The sequence below is a fragment of the Symsagittifera roscoffensis genome, chromosome 5 (assembly GCF_963678635.1).
Source record: "Symsagittifera roscoffensis chromosome 5, txSymRosc1.1, whole genome shotgun sequence".
NCBI classification, from domain to species: Eukaryota; Metazoa; Xenacoelomorpha; order Acoela; family Convolutidae; genus Symsagittifera; species Symsagittifera roscoffensis.
Genome location: NC_087066.1, coordinates 2295088 through 2320604, shown reverse-complemented (window position 1 = coordinate 2320604; position 25517 = coordinate 2295088). Strand labels below are relative to the sequence as shown.

At 35.8% G+C, this 25517-nt stretch overlaps 1 protein-coding gene across 1 annotated transcript in view; it reads right to left on the bottom strand.

Annotated features, from left to right (window-relative positions):
* Window positions 1–25517, bottom strand: part of LOC134846563 (cadherin-23-like) — a 181846-nt gene that overhangs the window by 35643 nt on the left and 120686 nt on the right. Inside the window, exons 37-46 of the mRNA XM_063863946.1 lie at window positions 14146–14329; window positions 12898–13709; window positions 12504–12676; window positions 12183–12271; window positions 11266–11624; window positions 10761–10950; window positions 10232–10353; window positions 9326–9497; window positions 8779–8963; window positions 8152–8472 (exon numbers count right to left, since the gene is read on the bottom strand). Of these exons, the coding sequence (XP_063720016.1) occupies window positions 8152–8472; window positions 8779–8963; window positions 9326–9497; window positions 10232–10353; window positions 10761–10950; window positions 11266–11624; window positions 12183–12271; window positions 12504–12676; window positions 12898–13709; window positions 14146–14329 (2607 nt within the window). The remainder of the gene's footprint in view (window positions 1–8151; window positions 8473–8778; window positions 8964–9325; window positions 9498–10231; window positions 10354–10760; window positions 10951–11265; window positions 11625–12182; window positions 12272–12503; window positions 12677–12897; window positions 13710–14145; window positions 14330–25517) is intronic.

Below are 25517 nucleotides of genomic sequence, written 5' to 3'. Positions count from 1 at the left end.
AGAGATCATTTCTTAAATGCTCTTCTCTCAATCAGTTACTCAAATACTCATAAATTTTAAACATTTTTTTACAATACTTGAAACCTTTATAATATTTCTTTTTGATATACTTGAATCTTTTCTAATAATCCTAATCATTTTTTGTAACATTTTTTTAATTTTCTACACTATACTCGAACTATTCCTCCAACTTTCCAAAACCCTTGATTATATCCACAGGTACGATTTATACAACTTGTCTAAATGATACGAACAATTTTCAGTAGAACTGATATTTTTTTATTGTTTGTAATTTTCATAACATTTTTATCATCCCTCATTTTGACAATATGTAAATGTATAAAGAAAGCAATCTTCACATTTGCCCTAGCAACAATCCTTCTAATTCTTTTTTTGGAAGAATATTATAATAAACATAAACCTTCCCACTAAAGTAACAATTCAAAAATCCATCAAAAATTGCTACCCAACAGTCACAGAATCAGTCTTCACCGACATCATCCCAAGATAACCTAACACCACCATCAACTACTCAAAATCCTCAAACATCTACACGAATTTCTTTTCAAGACAATCCATACACTTTTGAAGAACGACATGCTCGTTTATCAGAACCACTAGAACCAGTTCAACGACAAGCACCTCTAAGCGAACCAACATATAACCTATACCCAACACTACCACAAGAACTAAGTAGAATAAGAAATCCTAGTCAAAACCAAAATACAGTCGAAATAAATAGACAAATTATACATCCTCGACGAAACAGAAATTTTCAAACTCCCCGAGTTCATTTTGATATACCTCAATCCCCATCACAAAACACTCCAGAAAACCCCATTGGTATATTACCAGAAACCCCTACGCTTCTTTCACAACGTAGCACCTCAAGCCTACCATCAGATTACTTAGGTTCAACACCAACATCTGAACAAATACGTGAAAATCCCTTTAACCCCCCAAACCAGGCATCACGACTACCATATTGGACAACACATTCATTTACACAAGGTGAATTAAAATTAGTCAATAATCCAATAGATATTTCTACGGATACAACAACATCCTCATCACTACCAGAAACATTATCACTACCATCAACACCATCAATAAGCCAGATTTCACCACCACCTTTTAACTTAAATTTTCCAAATAATCTCGACGCCAGATATCGAGAACAATCATCAATAAATATTCCTTTAAGACTAGATTGGAATACATTTAAAGCACCTCCACCATTATTTGGACAACATCAAGAAAGTAACCGCCTTCATAACTGGGCACTTAATAGATTACAATATCGCCAAGATATTCACAACGATATCCGTGATCACAATATTCAAATACTCCAACAAAACAGTTTACAATTAAAGTTTGAAATCACAGTTAAGTTAAATAATATTACCCAACATCCCTACCCATTAAATCCACCTAACATAACAGCTCAATCACTACCACCACCGTTTATAACTACTGAAGTAATATACAAATACGACAGATATACCAAAAACACAATTGGCTACATTACATTTTATAATCCATACTCAGGATTATCATACACATGTATATTCTAAAATTATTAATTTTTCTCCAACTCCTTTTTCTAGTAATCTCAAATCAAAACATAAACCCTTCCCCTCGTACAGGACCACAAGATTTATTAGTAACACATTACGATTGTGAAGAAAATGAACAAAAAACACTACATAAATATGCAATAAATCAAGTATCACAATGTGAAACAGAACCACAAGCTATAGAAACCACAGATGTAATAGCAACACTCTATTCAAAAGCCCGAGCAACAACAGTTACAGGTTATAAATTCACAGCAACATTTTCCGAAAAGAAAGTACATTGTTCACAAGTCTCAAACGGAAACAAAAACCGACTTGACCATGAATCATTCTATCAGAGTAATATAGAACGTCTTTTACATCTCAATCCCGACGATTGTAAAAGTGAATTACTTAGACTAAACATCACACAAAATAAAAACTCCGCAAGAAAGTTAGTTAATTTTCAAGTTTTTTCAGACTCTGTACATCAATCACAACTTGAAAGACACCAAGGACATATAAAACTAGACGAAAAATACCCGTATAACGGCGCACACGGACGATTAACCTATGACCTACACGATAAACATTGGATTCCACACATTGGTATAAATGACCCATCAAACTGCAAAGCAGACACAAAAAATAAAGGATACCAAGAAATAATGTTTTTCGATTGGAAAATACAACTCGAAAAAATACAACTAACACGAGATTTATCAGATAATACAATGATCTATCAAGGAATCGGATTACCTTGTAAAAATGATCAAGGTTATTGCGACCCTACAACGAGAACACAAGCAACCATTGTTTGGTTCCCCGAAGATACATGTACAACATTTCAAGTAGCAAAAATACACGCTCGTATGATAAAATTTCACGAAAAATATTTTATACAATCAATTCCATATGAACAAGTCCATCCATCACGAAAACTAAGTTCTAATTTTAGAAACATAGACAATATAGAAAATAAATTGACACGTTTTCAAATATATCAAGAAACAGAACTTGCATGTAAATACAGGAATCCACTTCACAGAACACAATACTCTGAAATATTAGTTGAATACGAAAAAGGATTCGACATGACCACTGGAAAAGTAAAAATAGACCCATATGCCACAGGTCATCCTCCAAACGAAGGAACATCCTATATACCAGTTAATTTTGAAAAAAGCAACGGACAACCTGGTGGACATCTAAAACCCCATGACACCAGAAGCACACGCTTACAAGAATTATCACTAATGAATACTACATATTTCGGTAATATCCACTATGATATTCATTTAGATATGAAACTAGATTATACAATTAGCCGAATTTTTCAAGAAATGTCACTCTCCGAATTAGAAACACTACACCAACTATGCGAATTAGAACGAACACAAATATTACAATCACTTGCACTAGCAGTATTAAAAATACCCTATGCAGGATACTTATTATCTGGAAATAGATCAAATTTTTTAGACTATGAAGGAAACATCTTATGGTTTTATACTTGTACTAAAAAAGTATCACCACTATACGTTTTTGAAGATAAACGATGTTATAAAAGAATCCCTATCTTTTATAAGAATAAAGTACATTTCGTTGACACACTTTCACGAAGAACCTATTTCTGGGATACCGCAGTTCCATGTGGATCAGAAAACAGCCAGAATGTAGTACAACTAAACCCTGATGAAAATAAATATTATCTTCTCACTCCATATCCCACATTAATGCAATCACTCAAAAAATTTTCACCAGAAAGCATTCGCGCTATTGCTCGAAACCCAAATATAGACTTACAATCAATAGGAATCTATTCAAAATCAGATATTCAACATCACATTAGAACACAACAATTCCAAGAATTATTAACACAAATGGACACTATACAAAGACAATCAATAGACCAAAATTTACGCAAACTTGCAGAAACCGCAGGATTTGCCGATATCTACACGCAAGACTATAGCGGATATTTTAAAGACATTAAAGATTATATATATCTAAACGGTGAAAAATACCGTCCCCAAGATATATCACCAATTAACATTTTTAGCTTTGTTACACTCAAAAATGAGATCCTCGATTTTCTAGGATGGCCCTATTACATCTTAGAAAAATTGACTATTTTATACGCAATGTTTAACTTTATTGGATTTCTTTTCTCACTTTTAAAAGGAATCTACAACACATGTGCTATACACACACAAGTAAACAGACAAGCAAGCGTAGCACGCATACTCTTTGCAGGATTTTTTGGAATCTTTTCTACATCTATAAACAAAATTCTTTTAGACGCACAAATAAAAGAATATAACACAAAAATAGCAACACGACAAAATACATACGACGAAGAACATAACAATGTAGACATAACGCCAACGGCACCACAATTACCACCCCTACCAAATAACCACCCACTATCCCTAGTCCCACGAAATTTTCGAAATTTAGCCATCACACATAATCCAAATTTTCGACTCACCACATCACAAAGTCCCATCCAACATATAATGACACAACAGTCACAAGATGATAATACTTATGAACAAATTATTGAACAACCCCATACCACCGCTTTTCAGTCTCAAAATAATCATTTTTTTAGCCCACGATGAGCCGCCAACTTGGATCACTACACCGATCAAATTCCCACCCAACCAATCTTACCTCTCCAATCCCAATAATACCACTTTTTGCTTTTCCGCCACCCGATTTTCCATCTAGTAATGTAACATCAGGCATGAATTCCGACACTAATTCACACATCTCAGTTTTATATTCCATCTCACAACTCAATAACCCGAATATTGAAACCCCCGATGAATTTGCCGACTCAGAACCATCCCCATCCAATAATTTTCATAATTCTTCTAATTTTTCTCAACCCCCTTTTCAACCCATATTATCCAATAACCCTGACCCAATCACTCCCACACCCTCTTATGCTTCCCAAGTTACCCCAACCTACTCCTCATACCATTCTGACCAATCATCTCATTCTCCAGACACCCCCCGAATCTCCCCAGAGCTAGATAATTTTATTACCCTTCAACAACAACCCTACCACCTACATACCCCAACAATAAACCAAATCTCCTCCACAATCAATTCATCCAATCCCCCTACCCCTACACCCTCTTCAAATTATACTGAATCATTAGCACCATCATCAACATCAACTGAATCTTCACTTAACACTAATAGAGCTTACCGCACTTTTAAAAGAAAGTTCCGCAACCATCCTTTCCCAGCAAAACCAGGAACAGCCCGCGAATACATCAACCACCCCAAGCATACTAACACAAAAGAATTTTTAGCCATCACCTTACCCTCATTCCCACAATACACCTTAAACACCCCCCACGACACTAACGAAACACGCAACTTTGTAGATGAATACGTTTTAATGCCCACTCTCTCTTGGACCTCATATTATCATTTTACTAACCCTCTTTGCTTACCTTTATCTAACACTCACATCGATATAGAGCGAAATACGGACATGCTATATCGACTCACTACACCACTAACCGCTAGACAATTTACTTACGTTGGATATAAAAAATCACTAAAAACACACACTGCACCTAGAGCTAACGAATATACACTAGAATACTATGATCACAACATCATCAGAGCTAACCAAGATCAATTCTTAGACGACGATCGCTTCGCTAATCCACAAATTACCGAGAAATTTTTCATCAAGACACCATATATATTTACACTAAACATCTTCGACCGAAAGTTTGATCACATTATTTCAGAAGCACTAACAGACACACAAGCATACGAAAGTTTCAAAGAACGCTTCCAAATATTTTCACTAACCTTTCATTTCCTTGCACCACACGAAAGAGATTTACACTGCTCACACGAGATTATGTTGCGCACTAAACAAACCCACACATATAGTTATTATCGCTTCATCCAAAATCACTTTGACCTACACACACCCTCTAGACAACCACACCATCGCTTTCAATTCATTAATTCCAAATACACTTCACCATTTTTCCTAAATTTCACATATTGCATTAAAGATACTAACCTTCATGGTATTCTTCGCAATTATGATCCCATAACCCAAATGTACATCTTCTGTCCCATCACCAAGACCTTCAACGCCGAAGAATCCCGACCCTTCCTTATCCCGCACGAGTTTGTACAACCTATAGAAATCCCAATTTTAGAATTCATCCACAACACTAAATTCAATCACAAATTATATAATCTAATCCAAAACACACCTTATGAGTTTGCAGTTGGCACTGAAGAACTAACCACTATTAAGGCACTTCAATTGCTTTGGCCACTGCTTCAGACTAAAAATATCATCCGCATCTTAGCTAAACTACTAACAACTTCAGAACTAATCCACGACATCTTCCCCCACGGTTTTTTCCCCGACGACTAACAGGTAAGTATGAATTAAATGAATATTACTAACTAATTAAAATATTAAAAAACTCACCATACTTTATCCATGTTTTCTTTAGATTTTTAGCCTTCATCCGACGATCACCTACAAAAACCACAAAAAACAAATAAAGATCGCAAATTTCATCAAACAGATTTCAACAATTCTATTAATCTCTTACACTTATAAATTTATAAATTTAATACCAATGCAGTAAATTCATTTCTAAAATTTTCCCCACAAGCAGTAAATCTAATTATGATGAAAATTTGTAACTTAAAATTCCCCCATAACTAGCAGTAAATTTCCAAATTCTATGCAGTAAATTAATAAAATGCAAATGCAGTACTAACCTTTTGATATTCTCATTCATTCGCACAGAAATTCTATCCACACTCGCACAGCTCGCCCACGAAGAATTGTTTAAAATAATGAATTTCAGTTTCAAGTTTTCACACTCAACAACTCTAACATATAATAACATGTTTCAAACTTTACTTTAACCCGGTTGGAAAAGAATCATATACTAAACAAAACTAACCAACGCAGCTTACTAAATACCACAAATCATAGAATAACAGCATGACTAAGAAAAGGAAACCAACGGTACCCAAACCGGATTAACCCAGTTTAAAACTGGATAATTTATTCTTTTGAAGACTATTATAAAGTCTAAGAAAGAAATAATAAAACACAAAAAAGTCGAAAGACAAACCCATACCACGAACAATTTGCTTTTTGGAAAAAGGACATAACCAACAAGACATAAGAAAAACCACAACAAACCCAACATAAAACGTTGTCACATAACAGGACCCCTCACAAAAACTGCATGAAATCATACTCCCACTCCTGGCCTAACCCACCAGGAAGGACGTCCTGAGCATGCTCTATAGCCGGCCTAACCCACCGCGCTACATCCACGCTTTGTGACCACACCTCTATTTTTAATAAGAGCTACTCAAGTGTGAGTAACTCTTCAAAATAACCGAACTAAAACAAAAAGCTTTTGTGAAAACAACTAACTAAAATCATAATTAAAAAATATTAAACTAATAAATGTTTTATAAAATGTAAATTACATTATGTAATACATAGATCAGAATACAACACCAAGGACGAACATCTAAAGACAAAACGACCCCACTACACTCGAGAGAGAATGGCCAACCACAATCGATATGCCACTCACAATCACAACTCAAAGGATTTAGAGTACGACTTGACTTCGCAGAAAAGGACTTCATTGAACTAGACCAATGACCACCTCGATGTTCAAGTATACGTACAGATCCGAGTAACCAGGCATCCCCTCCACGCACAATCTCCACGCCATTCCCAAATTAGATCAGACACAAAAGAAGTTCTCCACGCAGAACAGAAAAACCTGACATAGCAAACCATTCTGAAATCAGATTTGAGTTTGTTGCAAAGACTTAGTCGTTGTCACTAGAAGACACAACGTCTTATGTCTCTAACTCCAGCTTCCTGGAACTTCTTTAACAAAGAGGAAACAGAAGAAATAAGATGTTCGCCAAACACCAACGTCCATCATCCATCCTTCGAATTGCAGAAGAACTATTCTAAAAAACTCTGTAAAACCCGGATGGGTGGAACCTGATCTAAACTACATTTTATGATTGGATAAATTAGATATTTTACCAATGTAAAGTATTTAATATTAACCAATCATGATCCATCTAACTAACAACCCACTTATTTGTAAGTGCTGAAGTTACTTGTAATTTCAGCACCAGAGAGATTTGAATTTAACTTAGAAATTAGTTGGACTCTCCCGAGCACTTCAGCAGCCGCAATAAACCAGTATACCCTAGATCTATTGAGCCTAGCAGAGACTAGTTAAACAACCTGAGACTAGATAGTATAAGAGTAAGATTAGGATCGGTATTAGACTAAGAAGTTGCACGAATCTATCCGGCCGAAAATAAGATAGCGTGACGAGCAGACGGTGTACCCTATCCGAAATTACTCTATGAGTTAACCAAACTCGGTCCTAACTCAATACATAAATATTATTTTTCACTTAGGGCCATAAAACTTGAACCTTCTCAAGGCAACCTCACGAAGCAAGCGTGCTGTTGTTACTAATTAGCCGCCAAACCTAAGTTGACCTTTAATTTATCCCTGATTACTCTAATTAATTACCTGTAGCAGTCTGGCTTCATTCCAGTTCTCCCCCTGCTCCAAGACGAACTTTTTGAGACCATTGCCAGAAGTCAACAGCCATGTGAACTGGGAGTGGTCACCCAGATGAGTGAAGTCCGCATCGCTGGCTGTGAAGGTGTGGATGAAGGTCCTGTTGCCTTCAAAGGAACAGCAGACATCTTCCTGGACTGTGATGGAGTCAGTGGCCACATCTGGACTGAAGTAGATCTGCTCCTCATTCACATCTGTGATGGCCAGCAGCACTTTGATGTCAGTTGATGAAGTCAGCTGACCTTCCGCGCCCGAGGCGGAGTCTGTCACCTGATTCAAGACAATGGGATGTTTTCTTTCACTCAATTTGTTAATTGCCATGTTTCAGATACAGATTGTCGAAGAAGCTTTTTAAATGAAAGTTAACAAGCTGTTGACCAGAGTTTCTATTAAAAATCGAATTCAAAGAACTACCGAGTTCAACTATCCGAGAGACTTCGTTAACTTGTGATAACTTCCCAGATAAATAATTACACTCGTTAATATGTATAAACTTTCTCCTCGATTTCGATGAATTATTACAATTATTAAACAAGCTTAAATGCTTTTTACAAGCATTGTATACATTGTACATACCTGTATGTGTATCTCGAAAGTGTTGTTCTGCAGTACTTCCAGATCCAGCACACTGTCGTACTTGAGGTCTGGCCCACTGGAGTCCATGTAGAAGGAGGAACCAGAAGGGAGGGAGGGGGAGACTGAGACCACCGAGTACTGCAGCACATTGTTCCCATTCGTGGCCGAGTCCTGGTCCGAACAGCCTAGACAGTCATGAACAGATGTTCACATGGTTAAACAGTTACTTGTAGTCTGTAGTTTTATTACATGGAAGGTGTTTTGTCACATAGTGGCATTAAAATCAACAGAGCCCTATTTCTTGGAGCTGAAATCTACGACTCACTTTTTTAAAAATTTCTACGTTCTGCGATTCTTTTTAAATCCCAAGAGTTTGCCATTCGGAACATCTCAATTGGCCAATTTTAAATAGGGCAAATGGCAGGTCTAGACTTATCCGAATTTATGAAAGTTTAATCATTCAACCAGAATTTCTGATGAGAGCTAGCAGACCTAACCAACACCCCTCCTCCCCCAGTCCTGAATCCTTGCCTGACTAGATAGTTACCAGATAGTGTTCCAATGGTGGTGTCTGCGGCGTACTGGTCGTCCTGCGTGAAATGGAAGGTGGGCAGAGTGCAGACAGGGGGGAAGTTGTTCACATCTCCCACTGTTAGAGACACTGTCTGGGGGGCGGCACACAGCTGGGCGTCCACAGAGGGAGAGTCGCACGCAGTCACCTCGAACAAGCATAGATTGGATTGGGTTCGAATGGTAATCGTGACAAAACTAATCATCCGTAGTATTTTCAGATAGACCAATTTTTCCGGAAAATGATTTGAGAACAAGAGCGATATAGGATTTTGAAAGGATTTTAATAGGGGGAATCTGGATAAAAAATTTCAAAAAATCCAAACTTTTGCCAATTTAATGTAGTTTACACAAGCAAATTAGTTTATTCAAGCTACGAAAATCGCATTGCAGAGAAAAATGCGGGATAGAGTCTAAAATTAGGTTTTTTTATTCGTTTTGTGTGATTGTATTGAGCTATATCCTTTTGGTTATACTCATAGAGTAATTTCAGATAAGGTACACCGTCTGCTCGTCACGCTATCTTATTTTCGGCCGGATAGATTCGTGCAACTTCTTAGTCTAATACCAATCCTAATCTTACTCTTATATCTCCTAGTCTCAAAAGATCTAGTAACCACCGGTTTACGCGAGTTAGTTCCAGAATGAGAACAACTGTATTCTAAGTTTAATTCAAATTGTTCTGGTGTTGAAACTACAAGTAGTTTCAACACTTACAAATAAGTGGGTTGTTAGTTTGATGGAGTATGATTGGTTAGTTTTTAATATTTTATAGAGATAAAATATCATAATAATAATCAATGATAAATACTAGTTTAGATCTGGTTCCAGTATCCGCCCTTTTAATTTTTCAAAATGATACTGCATTGTTTGGTGTGCTGACCTGTACAGTGGGGTTGTTGTTGTCGTAGTAGCTGAGCAGTGCAGCAGTGTACACTCTGCCACTCTGGGGGTCAAGGGAGAAGTACTCTGTGTCCCCCGAGGTCAACGAGTACATCACTCTACCTACACAACACACAAACCAGATGAACAGCGCAAAATATAAGGAATAATAAGAAACCTATGTATAATAAAGTTAATATTACTTCAAACTTACACTTTTCGACACAACTTTTTATAGTTTATAGATCTTTTTTTTCAGTAACCGTTATTGGGTCTTATGATTCATGTTATGTGGAGAAAAAACTAGAAAGTTAAGAAGGTTTGATTACTGTTACGAGTTACCGAATTTTGCGAATAATGTCCGGTGAAAGTCCTCGCCAGTACTTTGTAATTTCAGCATTGAATATATATGTCGGTTGGCATAATTGAATAATCATTAAATATTAAGTCGTATTATAAAGTTAGAGATATTATAAGGTCACACAATCTGTATGTCTAAGTGAGTGTATGTATAAAGCATTTACTAGTACCGTTTCCGTAGTTGGTGTCGTCGTCGTCTGTGAAGGAGACAGTTGTGACGAGTGTGCCAATGGGGACTGTCTCGTCCAGAGAGGGAGTGGCAGGCGTGAGGACTGGACTGTCTGCTGTGGGAGTATTGTCATTGTAGTCCAGCACCTCCACACTCACTGTCACTGTCGACACCAGAGTCCCGTCCGACACCTGCACGTCATCAGATGAAAAAACTGAGTTCTCTCTCTCTCTCTCTCTCTCTCTCTCTCAGACTAAGTGGTATCTTTGCTTGTTAATTTGTAAAAACTAACAACTAACCCAATTAAAATATCAATGAATTATGTCATAGATTCGGTATTCAGAAAATTTTTGCAATTTTATCTGAAACTATTGAACGATTTTTTGATGCTCCTAAGACCTAAGAAACAGCTGTACTGCAAACGTTGTGCATTTTGTACAGTTTGCTTATACGTTACGTAGTTTAGAAGAGAAAGCAATTTAGTTTGAGTTGAAGTTCAATTTGACCTCGACTGTCATGAAGTAGTCCTGAGTGGTCTCGAAGTCCAGCACCGAGTCAGTCTCTATCACACTCCCAGTGAGAATGAACTGGCCCGAGGGTGACGTCACAAAAGTGTAAGACAGGGCGGCATTGGTGGAATCTGGGTCGACACAGTAGTCGTCCAGGTCAGCCACATCTCTGCCGGAGGGCGTGACTGCTGAGTTCTCGGACCACCGCTTCACAATGTGGGAGGGGATGCACCTGGGGGCGAACTCGTTCACGTCTGCGATGGTGATGGCAATAGAGGTGGCAGTGGCGAAGCAGTTGTCGGGGTTGAAGCTGTAGTCAAGGTCACAACCTTCCACCTCAAGGGTCACAGAGGTCACTGAAAACATAACAATTTTCATTTTTAATTCGGTGCGAAGTCTTTTATGCCATTTTTAAAATTGAAGTTCGTTTTCATAATATTTTTGGCTTCTACTAAATACACTTTATTCTCTACTCATTTATGAAACGCACAATTTTTGTCGAGATTCTTTACAACAACCGTCGTTTTTTCAAGATCGGGAGACTCAGGGCAAAAAAAGTAGACTACAGAAAAACCACTATTTAAGACGCTGCATTAGCCTAAAATATATAAAATCCTGAATTGGGCTTGTACTGAATTTTTTTCTGGACTTCACTTCGCTGCGCTGACTTTCGCGATGAAATGTTTTATGCATGTTAATCAGTGTTTACCGCCCACCTCTATCACGTTTAAATGAATTGAACCTAGTCATGTCGAAACTATTCGACTTGCTTCATTTTTTGAAGGTTTATTCCGGCAACGTTTTAAGTAAACACCTCCCGATAGCTTCAATGCAAGGGGGTTTATATTTGCCGATTCAGTTTCTGCTTCCACATTTGCCGGTGGTCCCTTGGGAGGGAGGGGGTGTTGACTCACCGTTCTCTGAACTGACATTGGCCCTCAGCATGATGTCCCCTGAGTAGTACCCAACTGAGAAATATCCCCCCGGAGTCTGGCTCGTAACTCTACACAGCAGGTACAATGATAGCGCAGAAATTGAAAAATGATGCAGAAATCTTGAATTGGTTTAAAAGGAAGGCCTTAAATTTTTCCGGTTGCTTATGTAAAAAATTCTTTTTTTTCGGGAATTTTTTTTCAAAATTTTGAAAAAATGAAGTCTCTTTTGTTGAAAATTTAGGTATAACCAAAAAGATGCATTTAGTTCTTTAAATGTTCAAGTTCAAAAGAGTAAATGACCTGTAAACAATGTCCGCGTGGGGGGTGCCCGCTTTGTCCCCTGTGCCTGACTCGCCCCCCACAACACTGCCCACTACTGTGCCCACTAGAGTGTCCTCGTCCACCGTCAAAGTAGTCACAGTGCCAGTGTCCTCGGGGTCGAACTCGTTCACGGGGCTGATCCTCACTGTGATCTGGAAAGAACCGACAGTTTCTGACATAATTCTACTGTCATGCGTCTAAGAAAGAAGCTCAGTCAAATTGTTAGAAATTTTTCGGCTCTTTTTAGATTCACTATTGGAATATAATTTGACTAAAGACCTTTTTACATTTTTTTTCAGACAAAATTTGGTAAACCAGACAAAACATGATTTGTCTTGTTTTTTTTTAATGAAAAAGTGTAGAATAAACTGACCTCAGTGTATGCTTTATTCGTCCCATCCGTAACCTCCACCTCAATTGTGCAGAAAGTGTTGGCTTCGAAGTCTGGCGCTGTGTCGAAGTAGATGGCATTGTTCGTATTGGCAAAGTAGTTGCAGGGGTCATCCGTTATGGAATAAGTGAGCGTATCTGTTGCGTCGTAGTCGGTTGCTGAGACTGTGACCACTGGCGTGTTGACAGCCGTGTTCTCCGGGAAACTCTTGTGATAATGAGCTGGATCGAAAAATGGAAGATTGTTGTTTGCATCTGTAACCGAAACTGTCACTGTCGCTGTCTGCATAGTTCTCGTACTGTCTGTGAAAGTATCTGTAGCTTTTATCAACACTTCGTATACTCGTGCTTTCTGGGTAAAATCAAGGGCTTCGTTCAGGTACAGTGTCCCAACTGTCGGGTAATCGAGAGTAGCGCCAGAGTCGTCAATGTCGGTCACGATCACGAACTCGTTTCCTGTGGCGGGACCTCCCGTTGTCGCTGTGATACTCACAATACTATATACTTCGCTGTCGTATTTATCGGAGGGATTTTGGTCAGCAACCACTGTTGTCACGGTGTCCCCGACGCTTCCGGTATCCGCGAAAGTGACCGTCTTCTTGTAAGCGGTAGCAACGCCCGGATTAGTGAAAATTGGTCGGAGTTCGTCGACATCTCGAAGCACCACCGGAACGTAAAGATAGGTGGTCCTGCAGGGTACGTTTCCATTGTTGTCCTTGACCAACACCTGGATGATGTAATCAGTGTCGTCGTCCTCCCAGTTCAAAGCTGTAGTTGAGGATGTTGTGATTGTTGCTAGAACAGGAGATACTTTACAACACTATTGTATGGAGGGATGTCCACTCAGAAAACTGAGTAAGAAATTTACAAACAAGCTGCTAGTTTAATTTTCTGTTGAAAAACCTCAGCTGCTGCTGCTGACTAAACACCGATAGTCCTATATTGGCTTCTGTTTTCTACAGATTCGAAATGTAATCGAGATTTATATAGATAACCGTCTATAAGCAAGACTGAGAAGGTTTGGGATATTGAATGTGTGCCTACCTTTCAAAAACGGCTCCAATTAATCCTTTTCTGCTTTAAATGGGGGGTTTCAAGCAAGCTGCGGGGTAGTGGAGAGGAAAAGAGTGTGGGGGGGGGGGGTCGTTTTCAATTAAAATTTGAATAGATGGGGCAGTTTTTTGGCTTCATTCCACTGGCTTTTCGATTCAGAATGTCTGTGTCTTTTTACCAGTGTTAGATCCGGTCGATATGGCGAATGGAGCAGCCGGAGCAGTCCTGTCTGGCAGCAGTGCCGATGACGTCACCACCATTGAGAAGTCGATGCCAGCTGTGCCCAGTTGACCGGCATCTGCATCTGTACACGTGATTGACAGCAGCGTGTCGTACTTGTCCCTCAGTCGGTAGTTAGTCTGCTGTAACACAATAAACCATGTTATACTTTATCGAGCTAACCGATACTAGATATCAGCTAGTGTAGATAGTATCAGTTAAAACTGTCCAATGGAACCAATTATCACTAATACATCCTATGGTAATGAAATGAGTCGATCAGCTGGTTGTCGTCCTCTGATTCCTACTCTAAGTTGTAAAAGCGGAAAGAACGAAGCGAAAACGACTGGTTGATATGAATCAAGCGAGGCTCCTTGCGAGCTCTTATGTCAACAATAAATCACTGTAATTTTTTGATCTCTAGCGCTGCTAATAATTTAAACTAAACATTTCTTCAAACATTTCAGCATAAAAATATTCAACGATGTCAATAAGCTAAAACCTGACGTAAGCCCAGAAACGGAGCGCCAAAAAAATATGAAATTACTTAATGGAAGACAGCCCTTAAAAGCTTCAAAATTTTTGAATTTTTTGAAAGTTTTTGGTTACAATTAAGTTTTAAATTTTTGAATTAGGCATTATTCAGCATGTAAGCATGCTCGCTTGCTTTATTCGCTTGAAGTAAGACGAAAAAATCAAAATTCTCAAACCGGTTTTTCTCGACACAGAATTTTTTTGGATATTTTTATCGTCGCTCGAATCACGACTGAAAGGGCTTTTTTATGCTATATCACTCAACCCAGTCCGATGATTATTTGATTTTTTGTGATACCTGATTTTGAGTGGAAAGCAAATACAAAACACTGTAAAATAGTTTCAAATACAAAATTCCTCCCCATTTTCAATGCTCGGAACAAAAAAAATAATTGAAAAGAAGACACTAGAAAATGTTATGGTTGTTCCCACACCTGTACGGAGTGAACTTGAGTTGCAAGAACAATCACAGCAAACAACTAGCGACTAAATAGTTCTCAAATGATTTATGATATGTTTATTTTTAGAATTAAAATGTCATCCACTGGCTATAATTAGAAAACAAAGAAACAAAAGCAGCAAACTACCCGCACCGAGCACTCATGGATCATAATCGATTATATTGTCATAATATGATCAGCATCTATAAAATGACAAAATAATCGATTATAATCCATTAAAAATGAATTATAATCCTAATATTTTTTATCCCAATAAAATCCATTATAATCGATTATAATGGATTTTCTTCGAGGTGTTATTCTTGAAATTTACAATTTTGTTCAAAATTATCTCATTTCCTGTTTAGTGTAGTTGCTACACGTTATGTTTCATAAAATGTTACATTTAAGAAAAAAGTTTATATAATTTGTGTCTCTACTTTTTCTAATTCATCGCAGTTTAACACTTAATTTAACCCCCCCCCCCAGCCAGTTAAGCCCCCAGTACCCAGTATACTACCACCCACCAGTTTACTATCCCCCCCCCCCCCCAGTAAAGTTTCCCCCCCCCCTCCCACCATTTACAACCCCCCCTCCAGTTTACCCTGCCCCTTTAGCTGGGAGAGGGGGGGTTGGTTAAGAAAGCTCGAGGGCCCCCTCCCCCGGTTTATTTACCCCCACCCCGCTCGGTTTATTTACTCCCCCTCCCCCCAGATTTATTTACAGCCCCCCCCCCCCCCCAATTTATACCCCCCAGTTTACACACCTCCTCCCAATTTACCCTGCCCCTTTAATTGGGGGGGGGGGTAAAAAGCATGAGGGGGCGAGGGAGCGAGGGGACGAAGTTGAGACATGGCGTTTAGTAAAAGATGGCATAAGTTCTGCAAACTTCTCGCAAAATTTGCAAAATTTTGCAAATGAAATGGATTATAATAAATTATAATGGATTATAATGGATTTTCATTTCAAAATAATCGATTATAATGGATTACCTTGGCAACAAAAAATCGATTTCAGTGACAAAAATAATGGATTATAATCGATTATAATGGATTATAATGGATTATATTTGTTCAAAAATAATCGATTATAATGGCTTTATAATCGATTTCGTGGTCTGAATTTTACATCCGTAATGGATTATAATCGATTATTTTTGTCTCGGGAATCCATTATAATCGATTAGAATCCATGGGCGATCTGTGCGGGTAAAGCTCTGCGGTAGTTTTAAGTAATGTTCATTCAAAGCAGGTTTAAAAATTACAGTGTATGAGTGGATCTTAAAACTCTAAAATATATATTTTTTTATAATTTACGAACGTAATTCTGAATGCAATGTAAGCTTTAGTTCGGAAGGAGTCAGTTCAATTCGAGCCAATAGATTAAGTATTTGTTTCTCACGATTAAGTAAGGAGTTGAATGTATCCTTATCGCTTGTAAAATATGGTTTAAAAAACTTAAACTGATAAACCAGTTTTTTTAAATCGTGAATCGGTTTTGATCAGTTTTCAAAAAAAAACATTAAAATGGATTTGTTCAAACTTTTGAGAACAATATTTAGTAAAAAGTTAACATATAATTTTAAACATCCAGCATATTATTTTCATAGAAAAAAAATCTGTCAAAAAAATTTTGTTTATAATTTATGAATCTTAAGAACTTACGATTTCGGAAAACTTCCTAATTTGAGGGAAGCATTGTTGACACATAAAAACTAAGATGCCGTATTATGCTTTCAGCTCATGTATATATCAAAAAATTGCTCAAAAATTTACGCAATCGTCAGGTCAATTTTACCAGTTTTGCTACCAGTTTTGCATACATTTTCTAAGAATTCTTTAAAAAATGTTACAAGACATATAAATATATATATAGATCTTTGCCAAATCAACCAACAAAGAGTTGAAGGCCGTCCATTTGCAGCGGATGGGAAGAGTTTCCGAGTTGTATCATTTGTTTTTTATTTAACTTTGCTCAACGTTTTTTTATTAGAGCTCAGCCAAGCCCTACTCTATTTTGGTTTTCTAGATGACTAGTTTCTTGATTAGAAATCAGAGATTTATCATCTGCATAAGGTATAACAGTGTTACTTAAAGCCGACAATTTCAGTTTATTGATACAAATTAATTGAAGAAAAAGGACCAGCACAGATCCCTGCGGTATACCACGAGACACAAAAAGCGTTTCTGATTCAACACAGGCAGAGTCCATACATTCCATTCTGTTCCTCCAATCGTTTTCTAGTGATTTTGAGGTTGGCCCTTGGATACCGTGGCTTTTTTGCAATGAAACATTACGATCAGCATCATGAAATTTTTTTTCAGGCCAAACACAACGCTTTTTTGGGTCCTTTTTATAATCAATTAGCTCGGCAACAGTGCCAACAGTCCAGTGTTTTTCGCAAAAACCGAAATGAAATGAGTGGAACCTGATCTAAACTACATTTTATGATTGGATAAATTAGATATTTTACCAATGTAAAGTATTTAATATTAACCAATCATGATCCATCTAACTAACAACCCACTTATTTGTAAGTGCTGAAATTACTTGTAATTTCAGCACCAGAGAGATTTGAATTTAACTTAGAAATTAGTTGGACTCTCCCGAGCACTTCAGCAACCGCAATAAACCAGTATACCCTAGATCTATTGAGCCTAGCAGAGACTAGTTAAACAACCTGAGACTAGATAGTATAAGAGTAAGATTAGGATCGGTATTAGACTAAGAAGTTGCACGAATCTATCCGGCCGAAAATAAGATAGCGTGACGAGCAGACGGTGTACCCTATCCGAAATTACTCTATGAGTTAACCAACTCGGTCCTAACTCATCTGGTGCGACCATAAGTCTCGAACAAGACCTTAATAGCTTAGAATTAACCAAAATAGATTAGAAATTAGACAAAAACATTTACAAAATGTTATACGACAATAATTTAATCGAAATGTCTCTACGACTCAATAGATCAGAGCCAATATTCCGAACCATAACAGAACTACCCGGAATTGGAAGAAGACCTCGAACCAGAGACGACATACGACAAAGTAGAAACTTGCCATATAGCTATATGATAGTTAGGCAAAAACCAGAACAAACTTTTATATTTAGAATACTACTGGCAATGAATTTAGATTTTCATTTGCAAACATAAAACCTTGAAGTTAATCTTCAAAATCATTTCAGGCGCTAAACAAAATTATTAATATACAATAACGATTGATAAAAAGATCTAAGATCGTTTTCCTAAAACTCTGCAGTAATATACAAAACATGTTTGAAAAATATTTATTAAAAAATAAAAATAAAAATTAGTAGCATGACAATAAATGGTTAGTAATCATAAATCATCCTGTTGTTCCAGCTCCATCATCTAAAACATAACAGCAATCATAAACCCACTAATATCATCAAAACACTAAATCTTTCCTTTACACACATTTAAAATTTTATTAAAACTTAAATTCACTTAATTTTAAAACCAGATCATCAAGGCTTATCCTTGGATCTTAAATCATTTTCTACTTAATTAAATTTCAAATTTGATCATCAAGGCTTATCCTTGGATCAAACAGAACAACTTTGTTCTCCCCCACCCACTTAATTAGTGTCTAACGACCTCAAACGTCGATTCACTACCCAACCCTTTCTAAAGACCTAAGACTAATAGAAATTTTTAAACAAAACTAATCATTCAAATTAGGATAAACAGTGAAGAACTTCGGTTATTCATCCTTCACTTGACCACCCCTCTTACCAGACCCAGGATAAATCTTAGACTTAGTAAGTTTAAAATAGTATCTAACGAACTACTCGCGTTCTAATTATACCTGAACCTTGTGGATCGATTTACTATTCTCCAACCCTTGAACACAATCACTACCCCTAAGTAAGATTAAGTAAGTTAACACCTTAACTTATACTAGCCACGAGAAAGTAAAAAATCATTCTTCGGAATCGATATACTTTTCTCTCCAACCCTGAACAAATAGACCCAGGTTAAGCTAACCAAAAAATCGTAAGAACTAACAGTTTAAGAAAATAGAAACCATTTAACAACCTTTTGCATCCGTCATCCTAAACCTTATGTCATTTAAAAACCTAGGAAATAAACAAACAATCGTTTTACACAATTGTGAAATAGATAACAAAAAATACGATCTTGTAATCACACCTCATACACAAACAGTTGGATACATTCGAACAAAACGACAAACACTAAAAAGAAAAATCATAACGAAACAAAGACAAATAACACGAAAAAGATTTTCAAAAAATCGAAACGCATTTTCAGAATCAGAAACCAACAGTTTAGACGAACTTTACAAACTAAAAGAATCAATAGATAAAAATTGCCCACTTCACGATCAATTATATTTCTCTGACTCAGAAACAACTTCAAATTCATCAAAAAGAGGAAAAAGAAGAATAAAAAAGCAGTATAAACACAAACCAGTACATTTATACAATTGGAATCAACCAATTAGACATATTGATAATTACATATTAACAGTCATCGAACGAAAAAATGAGCTCAACGCACACCCCAGGTGAAGAAAGTCCAGATGATGATGAAATCTTTCCCCTTATAGTAGATGCAACCACTGATAGAGGACAGCATATATTTTGCAAAAATTTACTATTAAATTTATTTGAACCCGGAATCAGTCCATGTAAAACAGAGTTCCCAGATGTAAAAATCAAAAGACAAATCATAGACCACTACTTAAAAGATATATGCAACATAACACAACAGTATGGAATCTACTCCATAGAATTCACCTCACCAAACCATAATAATAGAAAATATACAATTCAAACAGACGATCTTGATTTAGAATTTTCAAAAGTTTTTTCAGAATATATAAAAAGCATCCAATATCATAACTCACAAAGAGCAAACTCCATATTCACCAATGAAGTTTTCGCAATAATATATAGTTATATTTCGATATTAGAAAACGAAATCCCAATAACAAATGTCTCACCGACAGAAACATCTAAACATTTGAAAGTACGACATGAAATCACACTACTCTCTAGTTATTTAAACATCATTAAAGAAAATTTCACGAAAGATGACGTTTCACAACATACAAAACACGATCTACAAAAAATTTTGGCATGGTTCATAATAGATTATTTCACACACAATATTGATTTAATTGCACAAGCAAGAAAAAATTTTAGACCCCAAAACTCGAACGATGATACCGCTATCACAGAACAATCAGATTATGTTTGGGACCCCGAATGGTCTCATCCCGCATTTATAAGCTTCCCACAATCAATCTCAAGTCAAGCAATAAGTACGATATCTTACATAAGAGATTATGTAAAAGTAATACCATTAACCATTGATGCAACACCATTAAACTATAATACATTTTTGCCCGATACACAAAATAATAGTTTAAACTCTACAGTTATACACAATGAAAACCTCAATGGAACTAGGAATCTTACTCAACAAGATATCCAGACACCATCACACTTCATAAATGAAGAAATTGTGCACACAACAACTACACAACAAAGTATTTCACCAATACGCCCAAATTTAACAACACCAAGAAATACAAATCCTTCACAAACACAGGTAACCTTACAATCAACCGTTAAACCTTCGGTTGCCCCTAAATATTCACATATGGATTACCAAACATACAGACCCATGACAATACCATCAAAAACACACAAAACATTCACTAGAAACAACTTTGCAGACCATAATTATAATTATACACATCCATCAAAAACATATAACCAACCACAAAGAAATTTTAACCAATATACAAGATCTCGAAATTGGGATAACCCAATGACCCAACCTAATTCAATAAATTTCCAAACAAATCCTCCACAGGATCACAGTGAAAATTACCCATTTTTTCAACAAAATAAAAATAAAAAACAAACATCTTATCAAATGGATTATTTATCCTCAGATGATGATTTCTTACAACCAGATATATTTGCACCAAATACTCAAGAATATCGTAGACAAGGAATACAGAGAACACGTACAAATCATAGAAATTTTTCTCCACAACCAATAGATGCACAACATCAACAACCAATTCAACAACAAAATCTAATTAATACACAATCTTTTCAACCAATTCAACAACAAAATCCAATGACTGCACACTCGTATCAAGCATCACAAATGCAAAATGAAATACCACTCCCATATTATCTCCAACAACATGAAATAACAAGAAACTAACTTTCAAATTTTTCTCAAATGCCAAATGCAGCAGAATCATTACAAATGACAATGAATCCATACCTTATGGGTGGATCATCAATAACATCAAACAAACCTTTAATGGTTTTCACAGGAACAGACCCTGAATACTCTGTAGAAGATTATTTAAATGCAGTAACAGCAAACCTGATTTTAAATATTGGACCTGAACCAATTAATACGCCACTACATCAAAACTGGATACATCGACGCACAGCGTTAATACAAACAACCTTAGATGGCGCAGCCCAAAAATGGTTTTCAGTACTACCTCTAGAAATAAAATCAAACTGGAAAAGGTTTACACAGGAATTTTCAAAAATGTTTGACTCCGAAAGAAACAAACAACAACAAAGAGTTTTATGTAATGAAATTCGCAGATTACCAAACGAAACCATCAAGCAAATAGCAGTACGAATCGAAACACTAGTTCGAAAAGCATATTCATTAAATACACATGACTATAAAAACACAAAGATGACAGAAATCTTAATGATGACCTTAACACCACAATTAAGGAAAATAGCAATAAAAAAGAGAGCATCCCATCCTTCTTCAATTCGAGAACCCGATTTAGATTTTCGAAAACTAGTAGACAAATTAGAACAAGCAGAAATCACGATGAAACTAGAAGAAACGGAAAATCTGAAATTACAATACGTTAATAGAATTGAAACGACTCCCACTAATATTAATAATATACAGGAATCAGAGACAGACCTCGTTGAAAAAATCACTGAAATACTCAATATTTATGAAAAGAACCCAAACTTCAAAGGCAAACCATCTTTCAAAAAATGGTGTAATTATTGCCGACGATACGGACATAGTATTTCCGAATGTAGACAAAAACAGCAAGACAATCAAAATAAACCTCAAAAATATAAAGAACCAAATAAATCATTCTATCAATACATGAAAAAAGATCAAAATCTACCGAACAAAACAGTCCACAGCAACAACAGTTCAGGAAAACCACTCCCGAACAATACAAATTATACAAGAAATCAATCACCATATAACTCAAGTTATAGAGGAAGATCGCCAGAACGAAGAAATACACAAAATTCATCACAAAATCACTACAATAGACCAAATAGTCGAAATAACTACTCCAGATCAAATTCAAATACACAACGATTTGTTTCTAGATCTAATTCCCAATCAAGAAATAACTACTATCCAAACAACCAATCACGAAATTCATCATACAATAGGAATAGAAACTACTCCTATAATCGAAATAGAAGTTATTCAAACAACCGAAACCAGAATTACCTGAACAATCAATCAAGGAATAACTCATATAATAGATCGAACTATAACAGACCAAACAATAATTACCAAAACAGATCGCGAAATAATTCACAAAATCGACACTCAAGTTATAATAATCGTTATAGAAATTATTCCCAATCACCACACCGGAATAATAATAACTATAATAATTCTAATAATCGCCACAGAAGTAGTACGCCTAAACATCAAAGACATATTAATCAAGTACAATCTAATCCAGAAACAACATCAGACCCTCCAGGTATTGATGACACAGTAACTGATACGTTACAACTCAATCAAATAAACTGTACATCATCAGATTCAGAAAGTGATACTGAAAACACTCTTTCTATCAATATGATAAAAGTCGAAAATGACTATGAATCTGTCATATATGAACAACCCTTTTCATCACACATATATGAAAATCAATCAGAATTTCTTCAAAATTATTACACTACACCCATAAATTCCACACCAACGACGCAAGAAACAAATGAGATTAACACTACAAATCAAACCAATAAAAATACCAAAACAAAATGCTTGAATACAAACCACATTTATCAAAATATACAAAAAGAACAACCCAAAGAAAAAATTTGGACAATACCATTTCTCTTAGAAAGCCCAAGAAATAAAGAATTTCAACCACCAGACCTTGAAATAGATTTTTTAATTGATTCAGGAGCAGAATCAAACATAATAAACATCCCCACATGGAATGAAATAAAAACTTTACACCCAAAGCTAACACCTCTTGAAACCTCCAGTAAGTTAGCAACAGCACAAGGATCAACATTGATAAACTACGGAAAAATCCAATTATTTCTCCTCCCCACCAGAACAATGGAGCAAAGCAAAATTTTAAATAAGCCATTTAAACAAATATTCCATATCACTGATATTAAATATAATATCATTGGAATACCATTTATTTCGAAGTATATACCAACAATTAACATACTAAATAGTAAAATATTAATCAAAGATAAATATACAAAAACAAAAGAAACATCCTTAACATTTTTTCAAAGATTAAATAAACAACCACCATTCTTTTCAAAATTCTACCCGATATTTAACCAACAAAGAAAACACCTAAAACCACTATCAGGAAATATCTATAATTTTTCAATCAAACAAGTTCACCAATATGATAAAGAACAAAACAAACAAAAATTTTATATGTCAGAATTTGAATTCAAACCTATTCACAAATTTTTCAAAATCACAATCTCATCCATAAAATATTTGGAAAATTCGAATTCAGATATCATTTCCTTACATGTCTATAACAACACACCTTACCAAGTAACATTACCTTTAGGACTTTTAGGATATTGTGAAACCAACGCTACAATATCACCAATACACGAAAAAGCCTATCGCGTAAATAATATACTCCAATTACTAGATATTTGCCAATCTACAATTCTCAATGAAGAATTATCTATAAATAATATAATAAATAACGAAAACAGAAATACGGATTATTTCACAAAAACTCCATATTTCAAACCTCCATTCAACATAAGTAACTACACAGAGGACCAACAAAAATTTTTAACAATGTTTAATTTCCAACATTCACAAATAACACAAGACGAATTCGAAAAATTAGCCAAACAGCTAATTAAATATTCATCAGTCTATGCAACATCAAAATTCGATGTTGGAAAAATCAGTTCATCACTACATCTCCCGTTAAAACCAGACGCAGTTTTCAAAAAACAGAGAGCAAGTAAAGTACCAATTCACCTACATGATAAAGTAAACAGATTACTCGGCATTTTAGAACAATACAACATTATATCACCAGTTAATAAAGAAGAACAACCAAAAGGCAACACATTTATCAACCCCGTTATCATTCTAGCTAAAGGAGAATCATTAAAAATCGTTCTCGATGCTAGATACCTCAATTCACTTATAGATGAATCAAAATGTAATTGGCCCATTGAACCAATACAAGTTATTTTAACAAAAATAAACGGCAAATACTTTACAACCGCCGATATGAATAGTGCATACAATCAAATGCCACTAGATGAACAATCACGACGTTTAACACAATTTGTTATCGGAAACCAACAATATGAATTCAACCGCTTATTCTATGGAATATCCATAGGACCAGCAGCATTTTCAGCTTTTATGAGCAAAATTTTTAGACCACTAATACTCAAGAAAAACGCAATCACCTATTTAGACGATGTTTTTATGCAATCACAAACAAAAGACGAGATGTTCAATGTTTTAGAAAAATATCACCAAATACTTCAGAACGAAAATCTGAAGGCCGCCCCCGATAAATCACACTTCTTTTTGACAAGAGTTAAATTCTTAGGACATAATATAGAAAGAAAAACAATCACTCCATTGAAATCACGCATTGACGCTATTCAAAAACTTCAACCACCAACAAATAAAAAGAAAATCCAAGAATTTCTTGGAATGTTAAACTTTTTAAGTAAATATGTTTATAAAATGCAATTATATCTACGACCATTTTATAACATCCTTAGACAACAAAATAATTTTGAATGGAACACAGAACATCAAACACGATTTGAAGAAATAAAGAAACTTTTAACTGAACAAATTTCAAACACAATTCCAGATTCAAATCAACCATTTTATGCAATGTGCGATGCTTCGAACTTTGGCATCGGTGCAGCACTATTACAATCACATAATGGTACAAATAAAATGAACCTCATATCAGCAAATTCTCGATTATTCACTCAAGCAGAGCTACGACTCTCAACTCTAATGAGAGAATGTACAGCCATAATATATACACTGACAGAATATGAATTTCTGA